General features: G+C 39.9%; 2 protein-coding genes across 6 annotated transcripts in view; one reads left to right on the forward strand and one right to left on the reverse strand.

Moving 5' to 3' along the window:
- LOC125332430 (protein FAM169B-like) overlaps positions 1–20,737 on the reverse strand; it is a 36,373-nt gene extending 15,636 nt beyond the window's left edge. The window contains exons 1-3 of one of the 2 annotated variants that reach the window (XM_048317239.1): positions 20,645–20,737; positions 8,461–8,594; positions 5,625–5,724 (exon numbers count right to left, since the gene is read on the reverse strand). In XM_048317239.1, coding sequence (XP_048173196.1) covers positions 5,625–5,724; positions 8,461–8,594; positions 20,645–20,678 — 268 coding nt within the window. In that variant the 5' untranslated portion in view covers positions 20,679–20,737. Of the gene's footprint in view, positions 1–5,624; positions 5,725–8,460; positions 8,595–8,795; positions 8,965–20,644 lie in introns of those variants that run through there. The other variant, XM_048317238.1, reaches the window with a different exon arrangement.
- Positions 7,483–26,054, forward strand: part of PGPEP1L (pyroglutamyl-peptidase I like) — a 28,548-nt gene continuing 9,976 nt past the window's right edge. Inside the window, exons 1-3 of one of the 4 annotated variants that reach the window (XM_048317241.1) lie at positions 19,602–20,413; positions 24,459–24,736; positions 25,143–25,298. In XM_048317241.1, the coding sequence (XP_048173198.1) occupies positions 25,265–25,298 (34 nt within the window). In that variant the 5' untranslated portion in view covers positions 19,602–20,413; positions 24,459–24,736; positions 25,143–25,264. Of the gene's footprint in view, positions 7,653–19,601; positions 20,414–24,458; positions 24,737–25,107; positions 25,299–26,054 lie in introns of those variants that run through there. The other 3 variants (XM_048317242.1, XM_048317240.1, XM_048317243.1) reach the window with 3 other exon arrangements.

Here is a 26,054-nt window from a genome sequence, read left to right on the forward strand (position 1 = left end):
CATATATTTGAGTGCACATATTTGCACTCATGCAAGTCAAACACAAAAATTCTCCTATCTGCGTTATCAAACAGCTTTTCAGCTCTCTCTGTGATTGAATTTCTATCTATGGGTACCTTTAGAGTACAAACTCCTAAATCTCAGGATGGACAGATATTCTCCAAGGTTCAAATGCACACAGAGAAGTTTCTATCAACAAAAGACAGACATAGACACACATAATAAGATACACTTCTGCTTCAGGGCAAAGTGTATCAGCAACCCACGTAAGTCAAGTCCTCATGTAGGTGTGATGCAAAACTTGCACCCCACTTCTTCCTATCTTCCTCAATTTTTCACATATGCAGGAACAAGTATTTAAACCCTACTCCTACATGTTCATCTCCAGAATTCATTGCCTGCCAATAGATTTACAAGGAAAAGACTTGAAGCAGCAACAGTGACACTGAAATTACTTCCAAGCCTTGTTCAGAAAGAAAAGTTTTGACATGGGGTCATTTCAAAGGATAGAGAATAAATTTTAAGGGTTTAGATGAGGTTTTGGAATAAACACAGAAATCTGATCATTTATGACCACAAACACATCAAACAGCAAATATTTCAGCCAAAAGAACTTTTAGTGTCTGTACAGTGGTGACATTAACCTAAAGTACATGGCCACGACTTCAGGATTGCTCAAGAACACCAGTATCTTTAATATTTTCAAATAGGGCAGCTACCACGTCTATTTTTATATAGAAAGATAAAACAAAATATAATACAGGAAGAATGTTGCAAAGAACAGCACAGAGTTCACATGTTTTGAGTCCTAAGAGAGTGCTACAACAACTGGCTCTAAACTACCCAGCTAGAGACAAATGTAAGAAAGTTCAAAACCATCTCTGTGTTAGAAACAAATTCACACACGAGGAAACAAAATTACTTTAAGGACAGGATTGATCATTTACCTGTTTTAGCCTCAGGTTATACAAATGTCACTGATGCACACAGGCTAATTTCCCTTTTTGCTTCAGACTCTATCACTCCTGCTGGCTTTAAGGCTGGAGATTCCGCTTAGCTAACTTATATTCCCAATAAATTATTAAAGCATGTGCCAGGCAGCATTACACTTTGAGTGCTGGGTTAACAAGGAAGAAGTATTGCACGCAAGGGCAGATGCCTGTTTATAGCACCAGACTCAATTCATTAAATATTATGCACTTACTTGCATGGGAGTTTCATACTCTTTCTGTGATGGATTCAATCTGTTCCCTCAAACCCTTCCCTCTGCTTTCAAATGCAGCAGCCACTGCTCCATTACACATCCATGAAACATGCAGCTACAAAGGGAGCTGAGTCACACAAAGGGGACATAGTGGGCCAAATGCTGACTTTAATAAGAGCTGCAGTGAGGTTTGGCACACAGTTCAGACATACAAGACACATAGTAAAGGCCAGAAAAGTTTTTAAAAGCTTTGAGGAAAATAGGAAGATGCATAACCATGTTGGAAGGAGTTGCTTTTATAGAACATTTACTGTGCTATTCAATAATTTAAATGTGTGGAAGGGAACACTAGTTGACATAGCAACTGTCACATCGCATTATTTGAGCAACCTTATCTATATGGATGCCTTCCTTGAAGGAAAAACATTTCTCCAGATTTCACACAAACATATGTACTTTGCTTTTTGTTATCATTTTTCAAGTCAACATCTGGTCCGCAGTTAAATCCGTCCATGCTTCCCCATATTCTCATTTTCATTCTATAATCAACTTTGAGGAACACTATTTCAAATGCAAACATGATTTGTGAGACCACATGTTCCTTCTCTCTCCCTTCCCAGTCTTGCTGTTCTTTCCAAGACATTCAGTTAAGTTGACCTGATCATAAGAGATGGAGTTATTGCCAACACACATCACGGAACCCTGTGAATCACAATGTGTGTGACTACAATGACCTTGCAACTGCAAGACTTGATGTGCTTGATCTTGTAGTTGCAAGACCAGGTGAAATGCATTTCAGGTCACAGTTAATGAGGTTTATACATGCTCAAGTGGGTGGTTTGCCCTGTAAGCACCAGCTTGCTAAACCTCAGTACTTTCATCACCTGCAGTCAGACAAACAGAGTGTTGCAAGAAGCTGACAGGCAGTGGAGCACAGGATTCCACAGCACACAGGTGTTTGGAATCCAGGACTGAGATGAATTAGGCACCAAGCGTAATGCAATTGTGATTATGAAATGTCTACTTTTGCTGGGCAAACATGGATCCCTTCCCAACTCAGGCCTAGATTATATTTTTACTTCCTAGGCTATGCTGGCCAAATGTTCCCACACTGGTGTGCAACTATTTAAATGAAATGTGCACATCAGGACTCTACACACAAAGCAAAGAAGAAAAAATAAAGCAACATCCAAGCTTGGCCCCTCTTTTTCCCCTGCCTTATCTAAATTGCAGAAACACATCCCTCAGTCACAAACCAAATAAAGGTGATGTTACATATGAGATGTAATTAGAGTTTGTTTAATGCATATCTAAGATAAAGAAGGGGTATATTCTGTAAAGTCATCTTTAATTCTGTCACTATTTCAGATTGATGACATGCTTAAAGAGGTTGCTTTTGCAAGACTTCCACTATGGAAATACTCTGATACTGGAGCAAGCTCAGAAATCCCACACTGAACTGCATTCTGCAGCACTGACATACCCTGACTAGCTGGGTCCCCAAGTTCCCCATCTTTAAAATGGAATAAGAGCATTTCTCAGTCTTTTCTAGGAATTTTATCCAAAAAAAATATACATTAAGGCTTGGGAGGCAGGCAGATTCCTGCTAGAATGGCAGCCATTCAAGTACCTAGGTAGATCTTTCCTGCAACCAGTTACAATTTTCTTCTATAAGTCAAAGCTTCACTCAGTGATTTGTTGCAAATGTCTTGTGATAAATGTTCCAAGGCATCTCACAGTTATTGTGAATTATTATATGCAGCATAGAGAAAATGCCACAATAAGGTATGTTTATTTAGTGTTATAAAGACGTTAATCACCCATGTTATGCTCCGTAAGCCCTTACAATGCAATTTACATTCTCATAAAAATATCTGTACAGATATACTAACAGAACACAACACTTAGCCCATCAAAAATAAATTAAAAATGCTTCCAACCAAGACCAAGTCCTACAGAAAAGCTGCCATACCCATTTTCTCTTTGAAATATGCAGATCATTTCAAACTACAAGGTACACATTGCTTCTCGACAACCCATCTTATCACGATGATCAGAAATAAATCTCAGTGGTGGAATCCACCCCTCTTTAAACCAATTTTCAATAGTTAAATGCCATCAAACTGAAGCACTGTATGTGGGGACAAGCAGGAAATTTGCTTCTAAGAGCTCCCCGGCTGGGGAAAAAAACTAAAATGCAGTGGACAGGTAGGGAAAAAGAAGAGATCAACTACAGCAAGATTGTTTCCCTCGTCCATCTGGATGAAACTTGTTTCACAAGAAAAGTGTAAAACTCAAGTGAGGAAAAGAAAGTTATGTAACTTGTTAAATGTTTTCATTTTCTGCCCGTAAAATGTTCTTAAAGTAACAAAGACTAAGTTAAAATATATTGCCTGTCTCTGAAGGAATTGGGTTTTGAATCAATTTGATCTGTTCATTGGTCAGAACAAAAGGTCATGTAGGTGAGCAAACCTACAGGTGGAGTTGCCACATTAGCAGAGTCTGCCACCCTAAGACTCAAATCCAAATCTGCTGAGCTGTGGGAAAAATTTTAGGACAAAATACTTCAAATGTATACATCCATATGTATAGGTATGCACACACACCCCAGCAGGCTTTAAAGAACTAACGAAAATTTATTAAAACTCATCTAAAGAAAAAAAGTCGCATCAGTCAAATCTGATGTGTGCAGGAAGACTGGTCACATGTTTATAGTATATAAAATACAGAAACAAAGAACTTCCAGTAAAATCCTTTAAATCATACTTTTGGAAGGAAGTATCAAAGGCCAGGTGATGTAGGCCTTATTTAAATAACCAGACTTCCTGATTTCTCTGTTCCTCTGACTCTGGACTGGTAACTTAAGCTGAAATTTTGCAAGGGGGGGGGTCACAGCAGTCAGTCAGGCTGCTGTTTATAATATAATAAGGTGTTTATTCTGCTAGGTTTGTTTTTAATGAAGATAGCTATCATGTAATTAAGGCTCCAATTGGACTTGTTTGACTTGTTCTTGTGAGAAATCATTTTTTCTTGTGTGCACATATCTCATTAATACTTCTTGTTCCTAATACTGTGAGATCATTTAACTGAAGAGCTGTGCTAAATGCACTTTCACCTGCATCTATTTAATAATTCTTTATTTCTGCTTTGTAGTTACAGATCCAAATTCCTCTTGTGCAACCTAAGCTAACTCAATGCTGTTTTCAGCTCCGTTCCTTTGAACATGAGTCAGGAGGTGAGCACAACTGCACTAAGAGGATCTGGTGTAGATGCTTCTCTCCTTTATCACACCAGTGACTACCTCTCTTTGGAAAAACATTAATGGAATATATAAATTAGTGTCAGGAAAGTAATTCTACATCAATAGTTTTAGAGGGACCAGAAAGTCTTTTGACTACCCTTGGAACTTGGAAAGGTCTCCTACCTTCTACTGTGAATCACAGCCCATTAGCAAAGGTCCAACTGAAATCCGACGTAGAAGGAGCTGGAAAACTGCAGAGTTCACCTCTAACCACAGGTGATTTTAATCTGCTTTTTGTTCTTCTGAAGAAATTTCCTGGTTACAGGGTAGGACTGAACAATGAACACTTACACTAACAGAACCTGTTCTAGGAGTGCAAGATCATTACCTGACACACTTCAGAACTGAACCAAGAATTTTGCTTTGCCTTTGCTGTACTATTAAGAATACTGACTATTAAAGCCTTTCAGGCATAATTTATAGCTTATCCTTTTTAAAAAGTACACTCTTAATGACAGATGTCATCAGTTTGCTGCCACATTTGGAAGCTGGAAGCTTTAGAGGTTTCATGTGTTCTGTATTTCCTAAGTGACACAGTGAGTCAATGCAAAAGTTCATGTCCTCATTGTAGATACTCCAAAAATTCTACAGCCCATTGCTTCACAACACCAAGACTCCTCATTTAATCTACACACCAGCAGATAACCCTCACACACCAGTACTGGAAATAAAAGGCAATTAAACCTAGGGCTGAAAAAAAAGTCATAAAGTAAAAAAAGAATATGAATAAGAATCAGTAAGAAGCAATACAATTTCATACCTGTATTTTATTTTTTAAGGATTTCAGGATTCTATCCAAACTATAATGTGTTAAATTTTACATCATTCTGAATTAGAAAAAATATTATCCTGTCGAATAAAGCCAGAAAGAATAACAGATTTACCCAAGGTGATTTTTCAGCTACCAGCAGAAAATTTATGCATAGAATTTAAAAGCCCTGATTGTCAATTCTTCCATCTAATCAGCAGCCCACTGACACAAATCCTTAATAGATAAACTGAAACCACTTCATATCCAAAACAAAACCCAGAATATTTAAATACATAAACAAGCAGGCCATCTTAAAGGTTAAGAAATTACAACTACTCAAATTTCAAAATATTTTGACCAATTCTAACCTGTCTCCTTATCCTTTGGATCAGTTAACAGCAACAGTTTGCAAGCAGGATTATTTCGGTAGAGAGGGACAAAACACACACAGGAATCTTCAAGTTTAACCTAAAAAACAAACAAGCCCTGTAGCTCTTTGTACTGCAGAGCTCACAAGAAGTACTTCATGTATCAGATGCACTTATGACATGTTTTATTGACATGCTTTACTGACATGCATGGTACAAGCTTAGCACAACACCCTCTCAATCCTTAACTTCAAGGCACCAAAATATACATAATATTCTAATATTAGCCATAAGGAAAGTTAATTTAAAAGAAATCAAGCTACTGAAGCTAGTGAAGACCTTAAGGCTGACTTGCCCTGGTGAGTACATAACCTGGCTTTGAACACTGTCACACGCAGACAAATGGTGTTATGAAAGACCAGACACATCAAATGAAAACAAATACAACTTGCACTTCTTACAGCATCCTCCAGCTGAGGACTTGTGGTGTTTTGCAAACAATGAATTAAGCCTCAGGGTACAGGGAGTATCAAAGCATTAGGGCAGTGCCTGGGCAGTTTATCTTTGAGGCATAGCAAGGGTAGATAATTGGCACAAGGTGGTTGAGTTGAAGGCAAAGCTAAAATCAAAATGCAGCTCTCAAGCTTTTGCTCTTAGACTAAACTTCTAAATGATATGACACACAAACACAAAATTACTGTGCTCAAACAGCTCTATATGCATGGAAATGACGATTTCCATATGAATATTGCAAATGCTGTCATGTAAGTTTAGGTACAGGCAAAGAGCGTGCATGACTTAGCACAGTATGTACTGTACTTTCCAAAATCTGGTCCATTGTGTATGTGTGGGTGTGCCTCTCTCTCTAATTGCACCCATTTGTCAGTTTGCTAAGAAACTCAAATCAGTCACGTGTTACATTTAATATTTCTTGGTACATGGAAGAAATATGAATATGGATTGTTCAGGATAACAACTCTAAGCTGAAACCAGTGAACCAGCGTTCACTAGTTGATGACTGCCAGAATCCTGGAAGCATCTATGGAAACACTGGACTCCAGGAAAGAAAACCTTGAAAACTGCTTGAAATCTGTATTCATGAGCTTGCCTAAATCTCAGTCTGTTCTGGGGATTCAGTCGTTATTTGCATGCTTCAAACATAACAGCATCGATGTCATAATGGCACCTGGGAGCATTTCCATAATGAAAAAGCCAGGACTACTTCCAATAGTGCCATGATTGTTATTTTGTTTGATAAGGTAATGTGCACTTTCACAGGTGTTAACAAGAGCAGCACGAGCCAAGCATAGCTTTGTGCGTGGCCACTGCCAACAGGCTTCCATCCTGACTCGCAGTAATCCTTGCTATTTGTGTGCTGGGTGCTTGACCAAGCCATACCAAAAAGAAGTTCTGTGACCCCAGCAAGTGGGCTGACAGCCACTTAACTCCTGTGAAATAATTATTCACTGTTGCCTGTCCTGCCACTTGAAACCTGCTTTAATTCAGATGCAGAAGGGGAAAGAATGCTTGGTAATGCAGCCATTATCCAAACACCTAACCCCTGTCCTTCAGGTTATAGGTATGTAACAGAGATTGTTAGCTGGGATGTTCACTGGGAATAGGAGTTTTGCTTTATTACATTTAAATTATTTTTAATTACAAAACATCACCATTCTTTGAGCTATTTATTATAGAGCATAAGGAAAAAGGCAATACAGCAAGAACACTACCATTACTTATGCCCTTGACTGGCTGGATGACTGCAGATTAGATTAGACCTGAATTAAATGAAGGCAAAGAGAAATGTGTTGCTATGAGACTCAAATCAGTCATGTGATATATTTAAGGGCTGGTGACAAGCCACAAAATCAAGACAGTTGTGAATCAAAAGCCAGAAGTCCACCTTTAACTGATCTCAGTGTGAGTGGCTATTGCAGGAATACACTCAGCACTACCTGGGATTTTAACCTCTCGTCCCTTCTACTGGAACAGCAAATGAACCTCTGAAAGTACAACCAGGCATGAAAGGTAAGGACACAGAAGGCCTAAACTGGGGGATCTCTGCATGTTCAGTCTGTTTGTATTTAACCCTACAGGCTCCACTAGAGGGCATTAAAAGAGTATTTAAACCCAGTTACATTCCCGGCTCAAAGCCGAAGTTGAATCCACCTGGAAGAGCATTTTTCTAGAAACTACTGCACATTATTTTCCTAAATTGCAGAAAGGCTACCGTATTCTAAACATTCATTTTAACTAATCCAATTTCTGCTTTGATAGTACAATAACAGGTACCTCAGCACACCTTTTATGATCTACAAAGTGCTAAGAATTAAAGGTTTCATAGGTTGACTGAAGTAAAAAATTTTAATAGGCCTGTTCAGCCATCTCTATTCCACCCAGGTGTCTTAGGAACAGAATTCCTTTGGGAGAAATCCACACTCAAAATTACCAATATAAGTATTGGAAAGAATGGAAACAAAAGATAGACTGTTGTCACAATGCCTGTGTAAACTGCACAGTAGAAGCAGAGTACAGAGCAGCACCATAGCATAAATCTATAAAATTCACTTTTGATTCAGTCCTGTACGGAGGCAGGTCAAGACACAAAGTTCATCAAAGTGCTTCAAACCCTCTTCCACACTCAGAGGGTTTTAGATTTGGGATTTAAGTTTATCTCTCATTTACAGCACGCAAACTATTTGAAATAATGCAGGATTATTTTAAGAGATCTGCAATCCAGCCACACCAGTTTACCCCTATTAACAGACCATGAGCACAACCAATCAATTAATTTGCAAATATCTAACTTGCAGCACGAGAAACATCAGCCTACTACCTCTCCTCCTCCCGGGATGGAAAAAACATCAGGAGTGGACAATGATTTCTTCACGAGTTTTTCATAGTATGTTTCAGCATCTGCTTGCAGAGCCTCTGGATCTCCTGCTACTGTATCAACCAAGTAAAGCTGCCCTGTGATTAAAATAAAACACAAGATACTTTTACTTTTTAAATTAACTAAGAAACATAAGTCTTAAAACCTCAGTTTTCCCAGCAGCTGCTTAGCGTGGCTGGGCCTTAATGATCTCATTAGAGCCTTCTGTATAATCCTAGCCTAAAATAGTAAGGCTCATAAAAACCTATCTGTATGCTATTTATCTATATGTTATTTACCTCTTGACATGCAATTTTACAAAGCAGAACCATGACAGCACCAAATCACACTTGTCTCCTTTGAATTCAACAAGCACAGTCTCAAATTTCTCTAGGTGTAAGTAAATTGCTTTACGGCTGGAAGAGAAAAAAAAAATTCTTCAAAATACAGCCTGAGTTTAGCACTGTCCAGAAACATAACAAGGAAAGAATTCCAAAGCTTCCATTCTTTCTTGGAAGACAGCCCCTTTTTGGGTCAGTCTACGATCTGTTGTTTGTCATTAACTTTTTCCTTCTCTTTTTTGAGTAACATCAGATGGGCATTTTCACAACAATGAAATAATATAAAAAATTTACCTACAAAAGACTTTCTAAAATAGTAACATCATCTTTTATGCAACTTAACTTTGAATCAAGGCAACTCAGTGCTGGAGGGTATTTGTTAACTGCATGCAAACAAAAATTACATATATCTGATGCTTGTTACCTAAATGCAAAGTTCAACTTGGTGTTCCTCAAGAAGCAATAACCTCCTCCTGATATAACAAACCAGACTCTCTGGTGGCTCAGCACCAGCCCAAGAACACAACAGGAAATGTGTTAACAGCCCAAACAATATCCTACAACTCTTCTATCACAGGAACTCAATAGCTTCAATTTAAGGGGCTTTCAATCAAGCTACACCTGCAACTCTTGTAAGCCCCTAACTAAGGACCAAATCTTCTACCACACAGCTGTAGCTGGTATCTTAGCTCTGAATCCTACATTTTTAATCATGGTTTGGTCTCACATGGCAGCTCCCGTGGTAAGTTAAACGTGAAATAACTGCACTGATAGTAAAGTAAATGGCTGAGTCAATGAAGAGTCTTAAAAGGACCAGTGCAAGACCTGTCTATACTAAGATTAACAAACTATGAATCATACAGGTACCTATATACATATTGAAAATGATACCTTTCCACATAAAAGTAGGAGCATGGGATTTGTATTAGCAGGTCAGACTATTCACCCATGGTCCCACCATTCTGCTTCCAGCAGTGATCAGTATCTGATTCCTCAGCAAAATGATAAGAAAATTAAAATGCTTAAAATGCTTTAAACACTATTTTCCTGCCCTTTGCAGGCAACCAGCTTCCATCCTGAGGCTTGGCAGCAAAGCTGTGTACTCAGAATGCTGAAGAGAAGCTGCTCTGTAAATGGGTTTCATAGCATGTTCGTATGTGACAAAATGGGAGAGAAAAGAGCTTTGCAACACTGGCAAGTCGAGTCACAGTATAAAATCCCAGGCAGTACTTAAACACCATCGAAGCAAAGAAGTTATGTCAGGAGAGAAATTAAAGATTATTATTCAAAACTTTGGTAATTCACAAAAGTAAATTTACTAGTAAATTAATCCTTTACAAAAGAGCAGCATGTAAGACTTGAGTTTAGCACAAAGAAAAATATTTGCTAAGCTAATAAATACTGTTCATGAGGTGCTGCTTACAAGGCTCCGTCCTGCCACAGTGCAGCCAATGCAACTTAACAGCACAGTCGTGTTTTCTCCTCACTGAACAAAGCAATTAACTTTCTGCTACATAATAAGCTTGTACTCTAAGGTAACAAGGCCCACTTGAAGGACGAAATAAAGTCACAGATTAGATAATGAGGCACTAGAGAAAACTTCTGATCAACTTTCCATCAATACAGCTTTGCACAAAACTACTCTCTTCCTCTAAGAAATACTTATAGATTTCCAGTGAACATGTCTTTCCTGTGCAATACACTGAAAAGGCCCAAGTGAGGTAAGAGCACATATTCCAACAAAAGCAAAATCCAAAAATTTTTCATGAAGAAAAAAAATGTCGAGGGGGTAGAGAGAGCGAGGTTCCTTTAGGAACAACATGGAACAGAAGCGTCACTTTAGGGTACTCTGGAATGGCCTCAAGAAGTCAGTGGTGCTAGGGCTGGCTTTTGTGAACACCTCCCCAAAATGTGCACACGCATGCACATACCACTCATACTGCTCAGCTGCCATAGGCAGGGGAAAAATCAGTTGTCTGGATTTCTTTTTATGTTAACTGATGTATTTCCAAGTTTTTCCCAGTACAAAGTGACAAAATAACATTTGCCCAGCTGTATATGTCCCTTTTACACTTCTTTTGTATACAGACACAAGAAAAAAACCCCTCAAAGTCCGTAACTATTGTTATTAGGCATTCAACTAAATCAATTAATTACCACTGGCTAACAGGATATTATAAAGGTTGCTAAATCAAATGCAAAATAACCTAACTTTGCTTTAAAATAAAAGCAGTGCTGTTCTCCCAGGAGTGCTTCAGTCTGAGGCCCAATCAGCATCTTGGGATATCAAAATTATGAAGTTCCAAGGACTTTTGACCTAATTGGAATTACAGGATTTTATTTGAATTTGATCTTACCTAGCAGCAACAAAAGAGCACGTGGTGGCAGCCAGTCTGCCAGGACCCTGCCAGCAGCTCCTGTGAGGGGCTCTGTGCTCAAAGGGTTACCCGAGTCACAAAAGGGGGCCTCCTGCTGTAGCCACAGAGGAGGGACCATAAACCAGGAGAGTAAATTTAGAACGGGAGGCCTCCTGCACTAGAGGGATTCCTGACATTGGGGCTGACATCTTAAACAGCCAAAGCTGCTAAACAAGGTCAAGGCACCATCGAGGTGGATGGTGGAGCAGCAGTGGCAGGACAGACAGGTACCAGCCTTTGTCTTCTGCAGGGCATGGGCATTCAGGGCAAAGGACATGGAAGCTTTGCAATTCCACAGGGAAAAACTTATCCAGAGACAAATAAATGAGAAACCCAATGAGCACATTTCCATTTCAGGCATACAGAATAGATTTTAAAGCAAAAACTAGCAGCGCATCTGCTTCTCTCTTTTGTTTCCATGGAGCAGTCTGGGCCACATTCTCAAGTGAGGATGTGCAAGTACATCTCCTCTCACTCTGGTGATCTGTCATCAATTTGCACTAAGAATCTGATTTTTTTAAAGTGAAAAGCTACAGCTAAAACCAGCTATAAATACCAGCAGGCACTGCCCATACAGCTCAGTCATCTTTAGGAGATCCTACCTTCCAGAACCTCAGCCTAAAACATTGTCTAACTCTGACAAAAAGGAATAAACCAAGGCCCCTGCTTCAGTGTAGACCCCTAAGCTCATATTTTTCTACTCCCACTGCTATTGCACCCCTTGTCTCCTCCAGAAGAGAGAACTGGATTTCATGGGGGTTTCATCAAGTGGACAAATATACTCCTCGAAAGGTAAAAGTCACACAAATTTTACTTCACTTAGGACCCACAAAGATCACTATGTGGGAATCCAGATATCTCATCAGCACACATATGTTCTGCATCAGGTAGATAAATGCAATCACAAAATGGGAGACAGTATTCTACCCTAAACTAGAATTAATTTTTGTGAATTAGAGACAGACCCCCATCATTACAGATTCAGCAAGAATTTCATTCTATCAGGTAAAGTAAGCAGGAAATATTTTTCCATGGGCAAAAGAATTTATTCTCAATACAACAGAAAACACATGGTGCATACAGTCATATGTGAAATTCCAGAAGTGAAACTACAGACTGTTGTAATGTCCAAAGGTAAAGGAGATACTTCCATCTAATCAGATATTCTGAAGCTTCATTGAAAAGTTATTTTTGACCATGAAGCCAATACACAATTTACTAAACAAGAGCTATTTCCTAGAACCATGGCATGGTTTGGGTAGAAAGTGACTGTAAAGAGCATCTCATTCCAACCCCCTGCCATGGGCAGGGACACCTTCCATTATCCCACGTTGCTCCAAGCCCTGTCCAACCTGGCCTTGAACACTTCCAGGGATGGGGGATATTTGCTTTCATTGTTAAGAATCTTCTATTCCTACATTCACGTGTAGCTAATGAATACTGTTCCCTTAAGCCAACAAAGTTGGTGATGCAGTTTTGTTTCAGACTAGACACACCACTGTCTTGATTAAGATGCATTGAGGTATTGCTGGTCCTCCCAGGAAAGTCAGACTTGTTGAAATGCCCGTTTCAGAGATTTGTAAGGGCATTTAGAATACAGCCAGATTGTAAAGCAAAATACATCAACCTCGCTGTAGATGAAGCATGAAAAGTGTTATGTCTGAAGTGAATTAATCATTTATCCTACAACTACTTTTTCATGTTCTACAAACACAGAGAAGGATACTACATGCATCCATTAAGAACTGTATGTTTACAGAAGAGCCATCAGTCACCACAGGATTTGTATCTGGATTTTGTACATTTGGGCAAATTTGTGCATAATTTTACATGTAAAAATATGAAAAATACCTCCAATTTCTAGTGCTGTAGGAACAAGAGAGATAAAAAGGACTTAACATCTCCAATTTTCAAGTTTCTTTTTTTTAATTCAGTTTTGCCATTTCTAATGCTTGCAATAGCAGCACTGGCTTTGTTTATTGGCTTTATTTTAATGTTAATATATTTCACAAAAACAAAAAAACACAACCACAAAAAAAACAACTTCAGCAGGTTTTAAGTGTTTCTGATGATATTCTGAAGGGTTTTGTCCAAGAAGTATCTTCCTTTTTTTTCTTTTAAAATCAAAACCCACTTTTCAATATGAGACAAACATGCACCAAAACAAAATGACAGTATATCATGTCAATATATAGGAGGAAGTGTTGTTGTAACTAAACCATGCAACTGAGACTAGAACTCCTATGATTTATTCTTAACACAGGTGTGGCCCCTAACAAATCACTGCATCTTCTGACTGGTTTCTTATCAGTTAAGTGTACATCTTATCTACCACTTCAGAAGGGTGTGATGTTTTCCTTATCAGTGCCTCTGAAGCCACGATGTAAAAAGACTGAGAAGTCACATAACATAAATTGTTCTCAGTTCTCCCGTGGACTGTCACTGTCATACTACGGAAGCACAGCCAGGACAGTGTCTATTGAATAACTATTTTTTTTGCCCTTCTAAACCACACACACATGATTGAAGTGCTGTCCCTCACCCTCTCACAGGAGCAGGAGCTCTGTGATAAACAGCAGGGCTTCACATCAACTCTTCTCCTTCCCTTCCCATGAGCCTGAACAACTCCAGGCATGTGGTTATCGTTAGACAACCATATTTGTTTAACCTTTCAAAGGAAGGAAGAGGTCTTTGGCACACTCCCGGGAGTACACGCAGAACCTGACTCTCACATCCTGAATTTAATTGAGCAAATACATGTCAAAAACCCAAATTCTGGTGTAAGTGAAACTGCAGTATCATAACAACATGTGGTGGCAGCGGAGCCAGCGGGTAAATGCCATGGTGCGGTATCTGTCCAGCACTGCAAGGCAGCTCTGCACCACGTGCTGCACATCATCCATGAAAACAGTGTCCTTCCACTGCACTGCTTTCCCTCATTACTAACAGAACAAGAACTCTTGGAATATTCAGGATGCAAAAGTTGCATTGGCACTAACAGGTTTGTATGTTTCAATCCCAAAATTCCATTCATATATCACTATTCCATCACAACTCAAATGGCAAAAAGGGCTTCAGGAGACAAACTAAATAAAAGTTTCTCTCTGTAAATAATCTTCAACTGTGGAATCCATAACTGAAGGCAGAGGGGAAAAAATAATCCTAATACCACTCCCAATCAAGAAACCTGTTTGATTAATTAGATGAGTTCAGCTATACATGTCATTGCTACAAATTTTGTCACTCAAATGGAGGGCAGACCAAATGTTAGGTATTCCAAACACAGGCTGCTATCCTGCTAGCTATGCTGTTCCCACAAACATATTTTTACTAGAGATTTCAAAAAAGAGAAGAAAAAAGCTTTAGGTATACGCATATATTTAGTTGGCTGTAGATGAGAAAAGGCTCTAAAAAATGTCAAACACCTTCCATTTTCACACACTTCCATGAGCTCTGAAGGCCTTCAGAATCTTCTATTACCAGGTCTACAATACACATGTTATTCATTTTCCAAAACTTAAGGTAACCCACAATTTTTGAAATGGAAAAAAAAAAACAGACAAGGAAATTAAATAATTGATTTAATTATTTAGCTTTTTTAAATAAAAATACTTAGCTGAAACCACATTAATTAAAATGTTTTGAAGGCTCAAAAAGCAAGTGTATATTGAGGGAAGTCACAAAATGGTGAGTGCATATTGAAGGGATATTTCCTCCACTTTAACCTGCACTACTCCCATAATGGAAGTTCCATCAAATAGGTTTCAACTTTATCTATTTTTCCTCAGATGGATCTTTAGCAGTGTTATACTTACAAATATAAAGCCACATCCAACTCATAGTACAAATAAACTGAAATACATCTGTGTAAACAGGCTACCCCTGTCCTATTACACACACAATGCACATCTGGACTGGCATGTCTAGCAAAAAGTTTTAACCTAATGTAATTGAAAAAAGCTGAGGTATTACAGCACAGAAACAGACTTTACAAACAAAAACTGCACCATACTGTTAAACCATGGAAGTGCTACCAGCTGTAGCTATGACATATCAGAATTCATACTTCTGCACATTTAACTTTGTTTTTCACAGAGCTTAGATGTAAAAAGAAACAGGCAGCTTACAGAATAATTCAGGGAAAAAATACAATGCTGGAGAAAAGGGAGATTTAGGATTGTCATTAATTAAGGCTTTAAGGTTCATATTCACATCAGGTTTTCCAAGGAAATTCTATCAATTCAGTGGGATTGCTGCTAATACCTCTGAACTTGTAAACATCAGCATCAAGTTCTTAATAAATACTTTCATACAATCAAGAAATGGGCAGAAGTGTCCCAGGAACAGTCTAACTTTGACTTTTCAGGCAGAGATATGGATTTTGGAATCATAAAATGGTTCAGGTGTGAAGGGACCTTAAAGATCATCAATTCCCTGCCATGGACAGGGACACCTTCCACTATCCCAGGTTGCTCCAAGCCCTGTTCCAAACTGGCCTTGGACACTTCCAGGGATGGGGCAGCCACAGCTTCTCTGGCTTCAAACTTGTCTTTTCTTGCATTTGGCAGCATAAAAAAATCAAAATTTGTCAACTTAATTATTTGTCTATCCCCTAAACAATAAAATATACAAGTTTTCCAGAACAACTGGAAAGAGGCTGATTTGAAAGGAGAATGACAGGAAAGAGTCTGTGAACAGTAGCAGAGCTTTTATGAAGCACAAGTGCAAATGTAGACAGTGGCAACTCAATCCTTTACCAAGATGGAAGGTAGAAAGGAGGATGCATTGGTCCAAAGTCAACCTGTAACTTAAGGGAAAGGAGGAAAACAATTACTCCCATCGTGATAAACAAGGAATAGTGAAATGGCAGGAAATGACAACTGAGTATGACAAATGGTCTAGCACAGAGGTGAATTCATCCCATGGGGAGAAGCCAGACAGACTGACAGGACAGTCTCAGAAAATGGCTGTATTTAAGTAATTAAAACTTATTACTGAAACACACACTGTTACAACCTGGCACCAGGGCTAGGATTTAAGTACCACATCAAATACATTTCCCCATTACTACCATCATCCAAAGGAAGTGTGAGAAACCTAAAGTCACACCACACACAGCCCTTAACATCACCTCATACGAACTACAGCACCATGTGGCACACCAGCAGTACCTGAAAGCCCTGCTTTGCTATCAGAAAGGACAGTATTCCCCCAAAAAAAGAAGTAGTGATGAAAATCTGAGACAACTGTCTGGATTTTCAGAGATACCAGCTTCAAATACCACATAATTTGAGTTGAAAATGCTTTACATGTGACAGGCCTACTGCTCCCACCAGCAGAGAGCATGTCTGCCTAAGAAAGCCCAGCAGCCTTTCTCCAAATTACTTGCAAGGAGCAATTTGCACAGCCAGAATAATCTCAAAAAAAAGCAATTAATTTGGATTGGGAGGAGGGGGGAACGAAAGAAACAACAAAAAAATATCCTTTCCCCCAGTAATTTCCACTTTGCTAAATTTATTACACGGCTGCAAATTAATATGTCACCTGCACCAGCTATCACAAGGCAGTCTCAGAACTTGCTTTAATAAACAGCTGCCAGTAGTGGAGGAAATATGGAAACATCTCTCTTGCTTCTCTGTGCCATTGTGTCAGCTATTCTACTTGTCTTTGAAGGTGCTCCAAAACCAGCATGGCTCTGCTTTTCCCTTTTTCTCCTTTTGGGAGGAGGAAAAACCAGATAAGGAAAAGACAGGCTGGCAACAGAGGGCTAACTCTGTGCTTGCTGTGCTCTTGACAGGGAGGCTGAGCGTGTTCAAATTCAGTTTACACAGGCTCTTCTGTAAGGACAAAAGAAACCACTGCTGGTGGTTAAAAATGCAAAAGGTTTTGATTGCAATTGCTTGACAATCAGCCAAAGATATGACTAGTGGGAAAAACACAGCAAAGCAGCTATGACCAGAATGGAAGAAACAAGGAGAAACACATGGCTCGACTTCAGAGCAGAAAATTGACTTAGGCTTTGCATAAATGACAGCATACCTCCAAGCCTGCCTGATCCACAGTCTGCCTGGAATGGGAACACGTAGGCTAAAAGCAGAGCCTATTAAAAGGCATAATGTTTCTAAACGACATCTGTTACGTACTAATAAGCATTACTTAAAGGACACAGGCCTTAAAATTGCTACCAAACGTGCACTTATCTGAAACTGCTGCAAGGCAGTTACCACAATGTCACATGACACCATGGGAATCTGAATAATAGAAAATGTTTTTATTTAGTTTGGCTTGAAATCATTATGCAGGAAAAATATGGAGGCACTTTCTGAGATTTTGAAACTGTGCAACTTCACAGGAATGAAACACCAGCAAGAATTACATCAGCGGAGCCATTTACCATCTGTTGTCAGTAATACTATAAAGCCCAGCCACCAGACAGCAGTTTCAAAGGTTACAAACACAACGTTTTTAAGCATCCCCAGACCTCTGGGTAACTGAGCAGGACACAGTTTCCTTCAGATATGTGCGACTTGGGGGTCTGCCAATCATTTTGCAAAGACAACATGCCAGAGCTGGGAATTGCCAGGCGAGGCGTTTGGAAGTCTCTCAGTATGCGACCTTTACACAATGTGGCAAATACATACCAGCCTCATCACGTAGGTTCCTATAACACACTCTCAGCCATAATGCCTGCACACCTCCTACTTGCAAACTGAAACTGGCTAGACTTTCTCCTGTGCTGTTTGTTGTCCCAAACTTTCCCTCAAGGGAAGGAGTGTGTTCACTGAAATGCTACTATGTTAAGGGACTCTGGTTTGTTTGCTGGGGTTTGGGCTGTAGTTTTCCTTTGAGGGAGTTATTTAGCATTTTGTTTCCTTATTTCTTTTCTTTCTAGACTGTAACTACATATTTAGGTTAAAGAAAGCAAGGTTTCAACAACTTGCCTTAGCTGTGGCAATGCTATGACAGCCCTTACCCCTTGCATATATACACAGTCTGAGTAAAATTCTACCTGTTCTATATGATATTTTAGTTCCAGTGTAGGAGTTTGGTTGTTAATCACCCTCATCTTAAGAGCTCTGAGAAGCTTTTCTAGATGCAGAGGCCACATTCCTGATAGTGCCTATACTCTACCTGAATTTTGTGGTTCCACCTTCCAGGCTGTTTACCTCCTTCCTATAAACTGATTAACACAGATTTCATGGAGGGCAGGGAGATTTCCATCTTCCTAGAGAGACAGATGGAAATTTAAGGCTTCATTAATGCAATTGCCAAACTAGATATACAGGTTTCTCATCCAGTAACTATTTCTCAGGCTCCAGAGCTGTATATACATGGTTGCTCACTGTTTCTGTTAGGTGGTTAACACAGACAAATCTGACTTTCAAGGTGTTCTATAATCAAAATGAATTTGCAAGAAGGCTGAAGTTAAAACAAGAACCACAAGTTCTAGGTCAACAGCTGGCCTGCTTCTCAACAGCAAGGTTTGCCTAGGACCTGTAAAGAGGTTTAGAAACCTGACGTGTAAACAATCTTTCCCTGTGAGAAACAGTTATAGGAACAGCCCTCAAGACTGAGTTATAGCATCTCAATTACAGCACAACATGAACTGGAAAGCAGCATTTGCACAAGAGCTAATGGCTGACTCTATGTGCTCTTAAAGTGTACTGCATACTCAGCTTGCTTATTGCCAACTGCCCCATAATTATTTTAAACATAGATCTCTCCAACTAAATAACTACGCCAAAACTCAGACAATACCTAAAAACATCATCAGCTGTCCCAAAAGAGGAAGGGGATGGAAGAACAACTATTCTGAACATTCAATCTGAGGGTGATGAAAAAGTCAGGGAAAAACGTAGGCATCAGTTGAACTGCCCAACACCACAATGCTCCTTGGACACGAAAACCCAAGTTCTAGTCATCTAGAGATATTTAAGAACATCAGTAGAATTGAGAGTCTTCAAAAAAAAAGAAAAAATAGCATTATTACAAATGTTTGACTTCCGTAAGTGGTTGATAGGAGGGGAAAAATAGAGCAATCTGACTGCAGTGCATTTAGCCATGAGCAGCCAGAGGAACTAATGAACATCATCATTATTTTACTGAAGGGGATGAAGTAGGTGCTTTAGATAAATGGCAGCAACTTAAAATGTGTTTCAGAAGATAAATTCACTTTCTCTCCATTTACCTGCTAGCGTGACAAATTAAGAAAGAAGAGTATAAAAACAGAGCAGGAGGGAAAGCAGTGCAAAAGCTAACTGAGGTGATGCAATGGGTCCTTATCCAAACAAGTGAGTGAACAGAGATTCTTGGAACTCCTCCTAGTTAAACACAAACCCAGAACACTGCACATGCCAGACTCCCATGGAAATCCATGGTGGAGCATGTGCAGAAGTCCCACCTATGCTAAAATCATGTCCTTTACCAAGCACTGGGAGCTTGGCCATTTGGGAACTGACACAATGTTTGTTCATTTCAAAGCAGTCCACCAGGTACTGAAGGGCTGAGTTCTGCTGGGCAGAGCACCTCTTCACCCACTGCCAGAAACAACAGCAAATCAACTCCTGCTGAAAGGAGATGAGCGGAGATGAGCTGTTTCACAAAGAAGTTCATCCTGTATTTCCATGTGCTTCTTGTTCTACAGTCACCTTGTCAACAGCAAAGAAAAGGTTTACTGAATACTTTTTAAAGGAAGGGTACTATATACTTTATGTATATAATAATATACTCGTATAACATACTTTGTACAATACTCTGCAGTTATAAAGCCTTTTATATATCATCTCAACATGAAAATAGTCCAACTAGTTATTTTGGTGTGGACAAGAACCAACGTGTTTACTGCTCCTTTTGTCCCTGTTAAACCCTGCTGCTTTTGTTAAACCGTGGTTTTTGCTCAGTTTGGGTAACTGCCGATGGTGCCTTTGAAAATGGGTATTTTTATGCAGTGTTTCCAATGCTCTTTAATAGCTGAGTACTTGAGATCTACTGAAGTCTTGACTCATCCGCTTGTGCTGAGACCCCAAACACACACTGCAGACAGGGGTTTGGAGATCAGCCTCTCCCCAGCATCACCTGCCGAACCACAGCGGACAGGAATCACCAGGCCGGCTGTCTCTGGGCGGGCTTGGACTAGCCGAACACCTGGAAAAGTGACCGGTACGCTGGGAAATGGGAAAATAAACCCTGCAGCACCTGCTCTGGCTGAGCCTGTGCGCAGGAGTCGGGCTGCCCGCCTCCCTCAGGCACTGCCGGGAGCGCGGCCCTGAGGGGCCCGGGCTCGCCGGGGCACGGCCGCAGACGACCGGGAACAGGTTCCCTCCAAAGCTCCGAGTGTTTTGCGGCGTTTCGGCCACCCGTGGCCACCCCGAGCCGCCTCCTCCCTCTTACCCGCGGCGGCTCTTCCTCCTCCCTCGGCCGCCATCACTTCCTGCGGGGCGGCGCGGGCAGCCCTGAGGGCGGGCCGGGCCCGGGATGGCGGCTCAGGGGCCGGAGGACGCTGGAGGACGGCGAAGGGCGGGGAGCAGCGGGGGCCGTGCCCGGGGAAGCGAGGGGAGGCTGGCGAGGCCGGCTGCAGGCTCAAGGAATGCCCTCAGCCCCCGCCATCAAGGCAGGGCCTTGGGCGAGGGCCAGCCCCCGCTGCATCTGAACTCACAAAACTCCGACACAAATCCCAAATTATTTATTTAAAAGGTACAGGATGACAAACCATAAACCTGACGCCTGTTTGCTTTAACGCGGGTGGCATGAAGCAGAATGGTTACGAGGAAAAATAAGTACAAAAATGACATTTTTATAGCATTCTTCAGTGACCACTGTCAATCTGAAAGAGGCTTTTGGAAAACTTAAGCAGCTGCCTGCTGTTCATTACACAAACCATAAAACTGAGGTATAGGGGCTAAAACCAATACACAGCTGCCAAAATTAAAAGTAGAATTCAGGAGGTGACCCAGGGCAGCCTTCATACCCCCATAGTACGGTCACTCAATTATATTCGCAATAATAGATACAAGTATCAAAGTCATAGAGGTCTAAAACACATGGAAATAACAGTATGTTTGCAAAGAAATAAACTCATCTTTGCACTCGGAGTAGCCAGGTACACTGCTGTGGCCTGGAGACCCAACTCATTAGGAACTCCATTGCCTGTCAGCACAGTGACCAAAAACAACTTGGCATTTCTCCTCCTTTCAAATGCTTTAAAACACACAGTAAAGTAAATTCGTTGGTTTGGTTTGTTTTTTCTGTACAGGCCAAAGCAATTTCAGCCCATACACTGACACTCCAAAGAGCAGATGTCACATCACCACACCTTACAGACTCTCGGTAATGGATTTCAGCACATGCTCATGATCCCTTGAAGCTTTGTACCTTCCAGCTCTCCCTGTGTCACCCACAGCCCAGAGGTTTGGCCCTGCTGCGGTCCAAAGTCTAGTTTGATGTAGCAGGAAAGATGGGAAGCTGAAGTCACACAAGTGCTATTGGGGGGATGGCAGTGGTTATCTGGTGAAAGATTCAAGGAAAAGGTACAGAAGAAAAAAAAAAAAAAAAGGCAGAAAACATGGTGTTAACTCAGTGATGCTGAGCATCAGCCCATATCGATAAATGTCAGAGACTGACTTTCCCCAGCCTATTAGAAACTTCCTGGCCAGCTAAAACTCATCCATTTTCTTATCAGCAGTGGTAATCATGTTGCTGTTCAGCCCAGTAACCCATTAGTTTTAGCTATCTATTTTGCATATTAGCTGATAAAGAATTACTTAAATTGTGTGTATCCTGCTTGCAGAGTTTCTTTGTGCAGGTAATAACACCTGAAAAAAGCAACCTGTTGGTCATGGGTTGCATGTGCCCTGCTAAGTCCTTTGCCATTATATTTTTCCATTTACCATTTCTATGGATTTTGTTGTAGAAGAGGCCCCGTTCCACAGGGAACAGTGAGCTTTATGATAAAATGTTTATCTCCTCTCTTTTTATGACATTGCTTTCCATGTACATAGAAACCAGCTTCATTCTTTCCTGAGGATCATTTATTTTTATTAGAATGAAAAAGAAATATAGAGTGTTAGATCTTGAAATTTCTATTTAAAGTCCCATTATAGTTTAGTGTTAAATAGCATAACAGCTTGATTTCTCCCTTCTCTCATTAAGTGTTGAATAGCTGAGATAAAAATTGGAATATATTGAACACTTCCACTTAACAGTTTAAAACACTGGTCATTGCCTGCCAATAATAAGAAATAAAAGAAATATGTATAAGTAATAATAAAAGAGATAAAAATTAAAAAGCTGTTTCTAAATGAAGGGCCATATTCTGTTCTTCTTGCCATCTACTAAAAAGCTACTCAAGCAGCATGCTGGCAGCTCTGCAGTGTGGTCAGAATGCATTTGCAGAAAATATATTTTTCTCTTACTCAGCAGTTCAAATAATTTTTGAAAGTATCAGACAGTTGAGCAGAAAAATATTCAAGGTGATAACCAGGATTTTCATAGTTGAGTTACTTCCATTTCTTCTTTACTTCTCAGTGAGTGCCGTGCCAATCACATCTGTGTGTAGCAAGAAGAAAAACAACCAGTGTTTAGCTGAGTCAGCTGTGTCTGTGACTTGCCTTCAGAGAGCAAGGGCTTGGATTCTTAATTATGGATGGGGAGATTAATTTGCGCAGACCTCAAATATCCAGTGACCCTCAAATCCATTGTTTTGGGAACAGATACACATGGGAGTGCTAATATTAAAGCTACAGTCATGCTTTAACAAAAATTTCAAGGGTAGCTTCAACTTCAGCTGTAGAAATGTTAGAAGAAAGAAAAGGTTTCATTTCTGAATAATTTCTGAGTAGAACTAATGCCTAATTCAAAATTTTCAATTCTTTTTTGAGCTGTGTGGCACAGCTGCAATAAATGCATTATTCCTCCAAGTATACTACCACACACACAAAGCTTGGGAACATGATCAATCAATTAAATCAGTGCAAAAATTAATTTCAGTGGTCTCTGTCAAATTCCTGGTTTATTTAAACCACTGGCATTCCTCCCACACTTGCACAAGCATTTACCAACACTGAAAAGAATCTTTACTTCCAATTCAACAAACCTCTGCTGATGAAAAGGGACTAACTTAACTACTAAAGACAATACTTCCCCCCTCCAAAATTCTATCAGCTTCTTCATAAAGGCTTAGTGAATTAATCTTTGCTACTCTGTATTTTTTTTTCTACTCCCTTTTGCCAGCTGTAAAAACTTTAAGAACTAGTACTACGTTCCAAACAGATCATATCAGTTGTTTCAAAATGCATGGACCTAATAGACTTACATCTCCCCTTTGGAAGAATATCTAATGAAATACCTAATACTTTACAGCAGTCAAGCAATAGCCTTCATATATATATATGTATAAAGCAGCTATCATGTCCCAAAGAAAACACAGTTTCTCATTCAGGAAATTAATTAAGCAACTATAGGCCTTAAATCTTGCTTTATTCCTTACAACTGCTTTGTTCATTAGACCACCCTGTACTTAGCTTTAAAAAAAAAAAAAAAAAAATCCAGCACAAATCAAAAATAACTATGAGAAGACTGGTATGTCATTGCCCTGTTCAGAATCATAGGAAGTGTTTTAATGACTGGTCAGGCAGAAAAATTAATGGATAAAAATCTTGACATAGGAGTATGAAGTACTGTAGGATTTTAAAAGTAATTCAGTGCTACCAGTGGCAGATTTCACCTTATTTAAAGCTGCAGAAAGCTCTGCTTCTTGTATTAGAAACTCCTCAGCCCCCAGCAGCCAGCAAAAGTTAATTCTGCAAGTTGTGTTAGTCGGGGAAAGAAATGGATGGTGGAGTCAGAGTCTTTTAAATAAAGAGAATCCACAAATTTTTTTTGTGTCTCAGCACAGGACTGTTTAAATGACAGACACAGGTCATAGCTCCAAACCTCATTCAGCCACCACCCAACCCAAGGGATTTCTTCAGAGATTTTTTTTCCCCCCTAAGGTCTCACAATTACGAGCTCTCCTGAGATAATATAGTGGCTTTCTATTCTTAGCTTATTTCTCCCCTCCCTCTCTCTCTCTCTCACACACACACATACACTTCCTACTCAAAACAAGACCCAGTGAAACCCTCTGCCCACATAGTTATAATTCCCAAGAGAACTTGCATATGCTTTTGTTTTGGGCAGTGACAATGTGCATATGTTTTGATTTCAGGCCCCCCCCCACTGGCTCTCAGGCTCCACTTTAATGAAGACAGATCAGCTCTTAAACTCACCAGTTTCAGCAAGCTATAACCCAGCTTCTAGAGTTCCTCTGACCTTGCAAGTTGGAGTGAGATTTTCTAACATGTTGCCTGTTAAAGAATATTACTGAGTAAATGTTTTGGTTTAGCAAATACACACATTTTCCTTTTGGTGTTTGGTTTTAAAAGTGTACAGTGCTTGGACTCCTTCATAACAAGCCGGAGATAAAGATCAAGAGTAGTAAATCAGGTAAGTGCTGTGAAGAGGAACAGCAAAGTTACCCCTGAGTTTAAGTTAGTAACAAAAAGTCCAAGAACAGTGGAAATGGACAGACAAGTTTTTGTAGTTGTCATTCCTCACCATTGAAGTGAATTCCAACTGCTAAAACCAGAATACCCACAGAAATATAATAAAACTGATTCAATGAATTTTCTGTTTACTTGCACATAAACAAGTGATGAAAAATATTGCTGGATATTTTGCAAGAAATTTCTTTAGGCTTTTCCTCTTCTTCCTAAATACTCCATGCCTGGGAAAGGAAAGAATTCAGGGCAGTCCCAGTCAGCCAGTCAGTCAGACTTCTATCTTTAATAGAGGCGTAATAATTTTTGCTTTAAAAGTTACATGAGTCACAAATCATCCCTGTCATGTGAAGCCAGACTCATCACAGTTGGAAGAAAAAAGGTGCTCCAAATGATGTTTGCCACAGATACCTGAATTATAATACTGTTTGGAACTGAAAGACAAGAAGATTCCACCTTCTGGAGCATAGATTTCATGGATTCAGATTCCAACACTGTGGTGGTGACTGGTAAGATTTTTATTTTATTCTTTGAGCCAGAGATGGTATGCACGCATGCTTGATCTTTGTCATAAACAATTTCCTGGAGGGAAAAACAGTAGCAAATGGTCATACTAACATTTCCAAATGGAAAATAACTTGCTTTGCCTTCCTAAGAAAAATCAGATGCATGTCAGAGGAAACAGACTGCAGTCTGCCCTTTTTACTGCCATCCAGTTTGGTTTGTTGTTCATTCTCTCCATGTTTTAATCTTTGTTGACATTCTCTCTGATCCAAACCACATAGCTCAAGGCAGTGTAGGCTACTATTAGATAAAGCTTACCCAAAAGAAGCTCTGAAGCAAGAAAACCAGGTTGCATCACAATGTCATACAGTCAGTGTCCAGAATTAGAGCAGCACATGGCAACTTTCAGGGGCTCAGTTTCATGGCAAGGTAAGGGAGTTTTAATCAGAAGATGCTGCCTCATCACTGCTAAACTAAACCATTCCATTTAAATATACCAAAGGAACATGCCTGAACATGCAGCACGAGGGACCAAATTTGGAGTTTCTCTTGCTGGCTCCAACTACTACAGCATCACAGAGGCAGAACCACCAGCTCAGAGAGTGCTGAGCTTTAAAAGGTTAAAGCTCCTAAGGAATGCAGCTGCTTGCTGTTCCTCTTGTTGCCACTGGCTCATCTAAGGGCAATCATTACACATATCTTGACATGTGAGTTGCTGGATAATTTTCCACTGCAGGTCATCTGAGGACATAGGAACGAGG

The sequence above is a fragment of the Corvus hawaiiensis genome, chromosome 13 (assembly GCF_020740725.1).
Source record: "Corvus hawaiiensis isolate bCorHaw1 chromosome 13, bCorHaw1.pri.cur, whole genome shotgun sequence".
In the NCBI taxonomy this organism is placed as follows: Eukaryota; Metazoa; Chordata; class Aves; order Passeriformes; family Corvidae; genus Corvus; species Corvus hawaiiensis.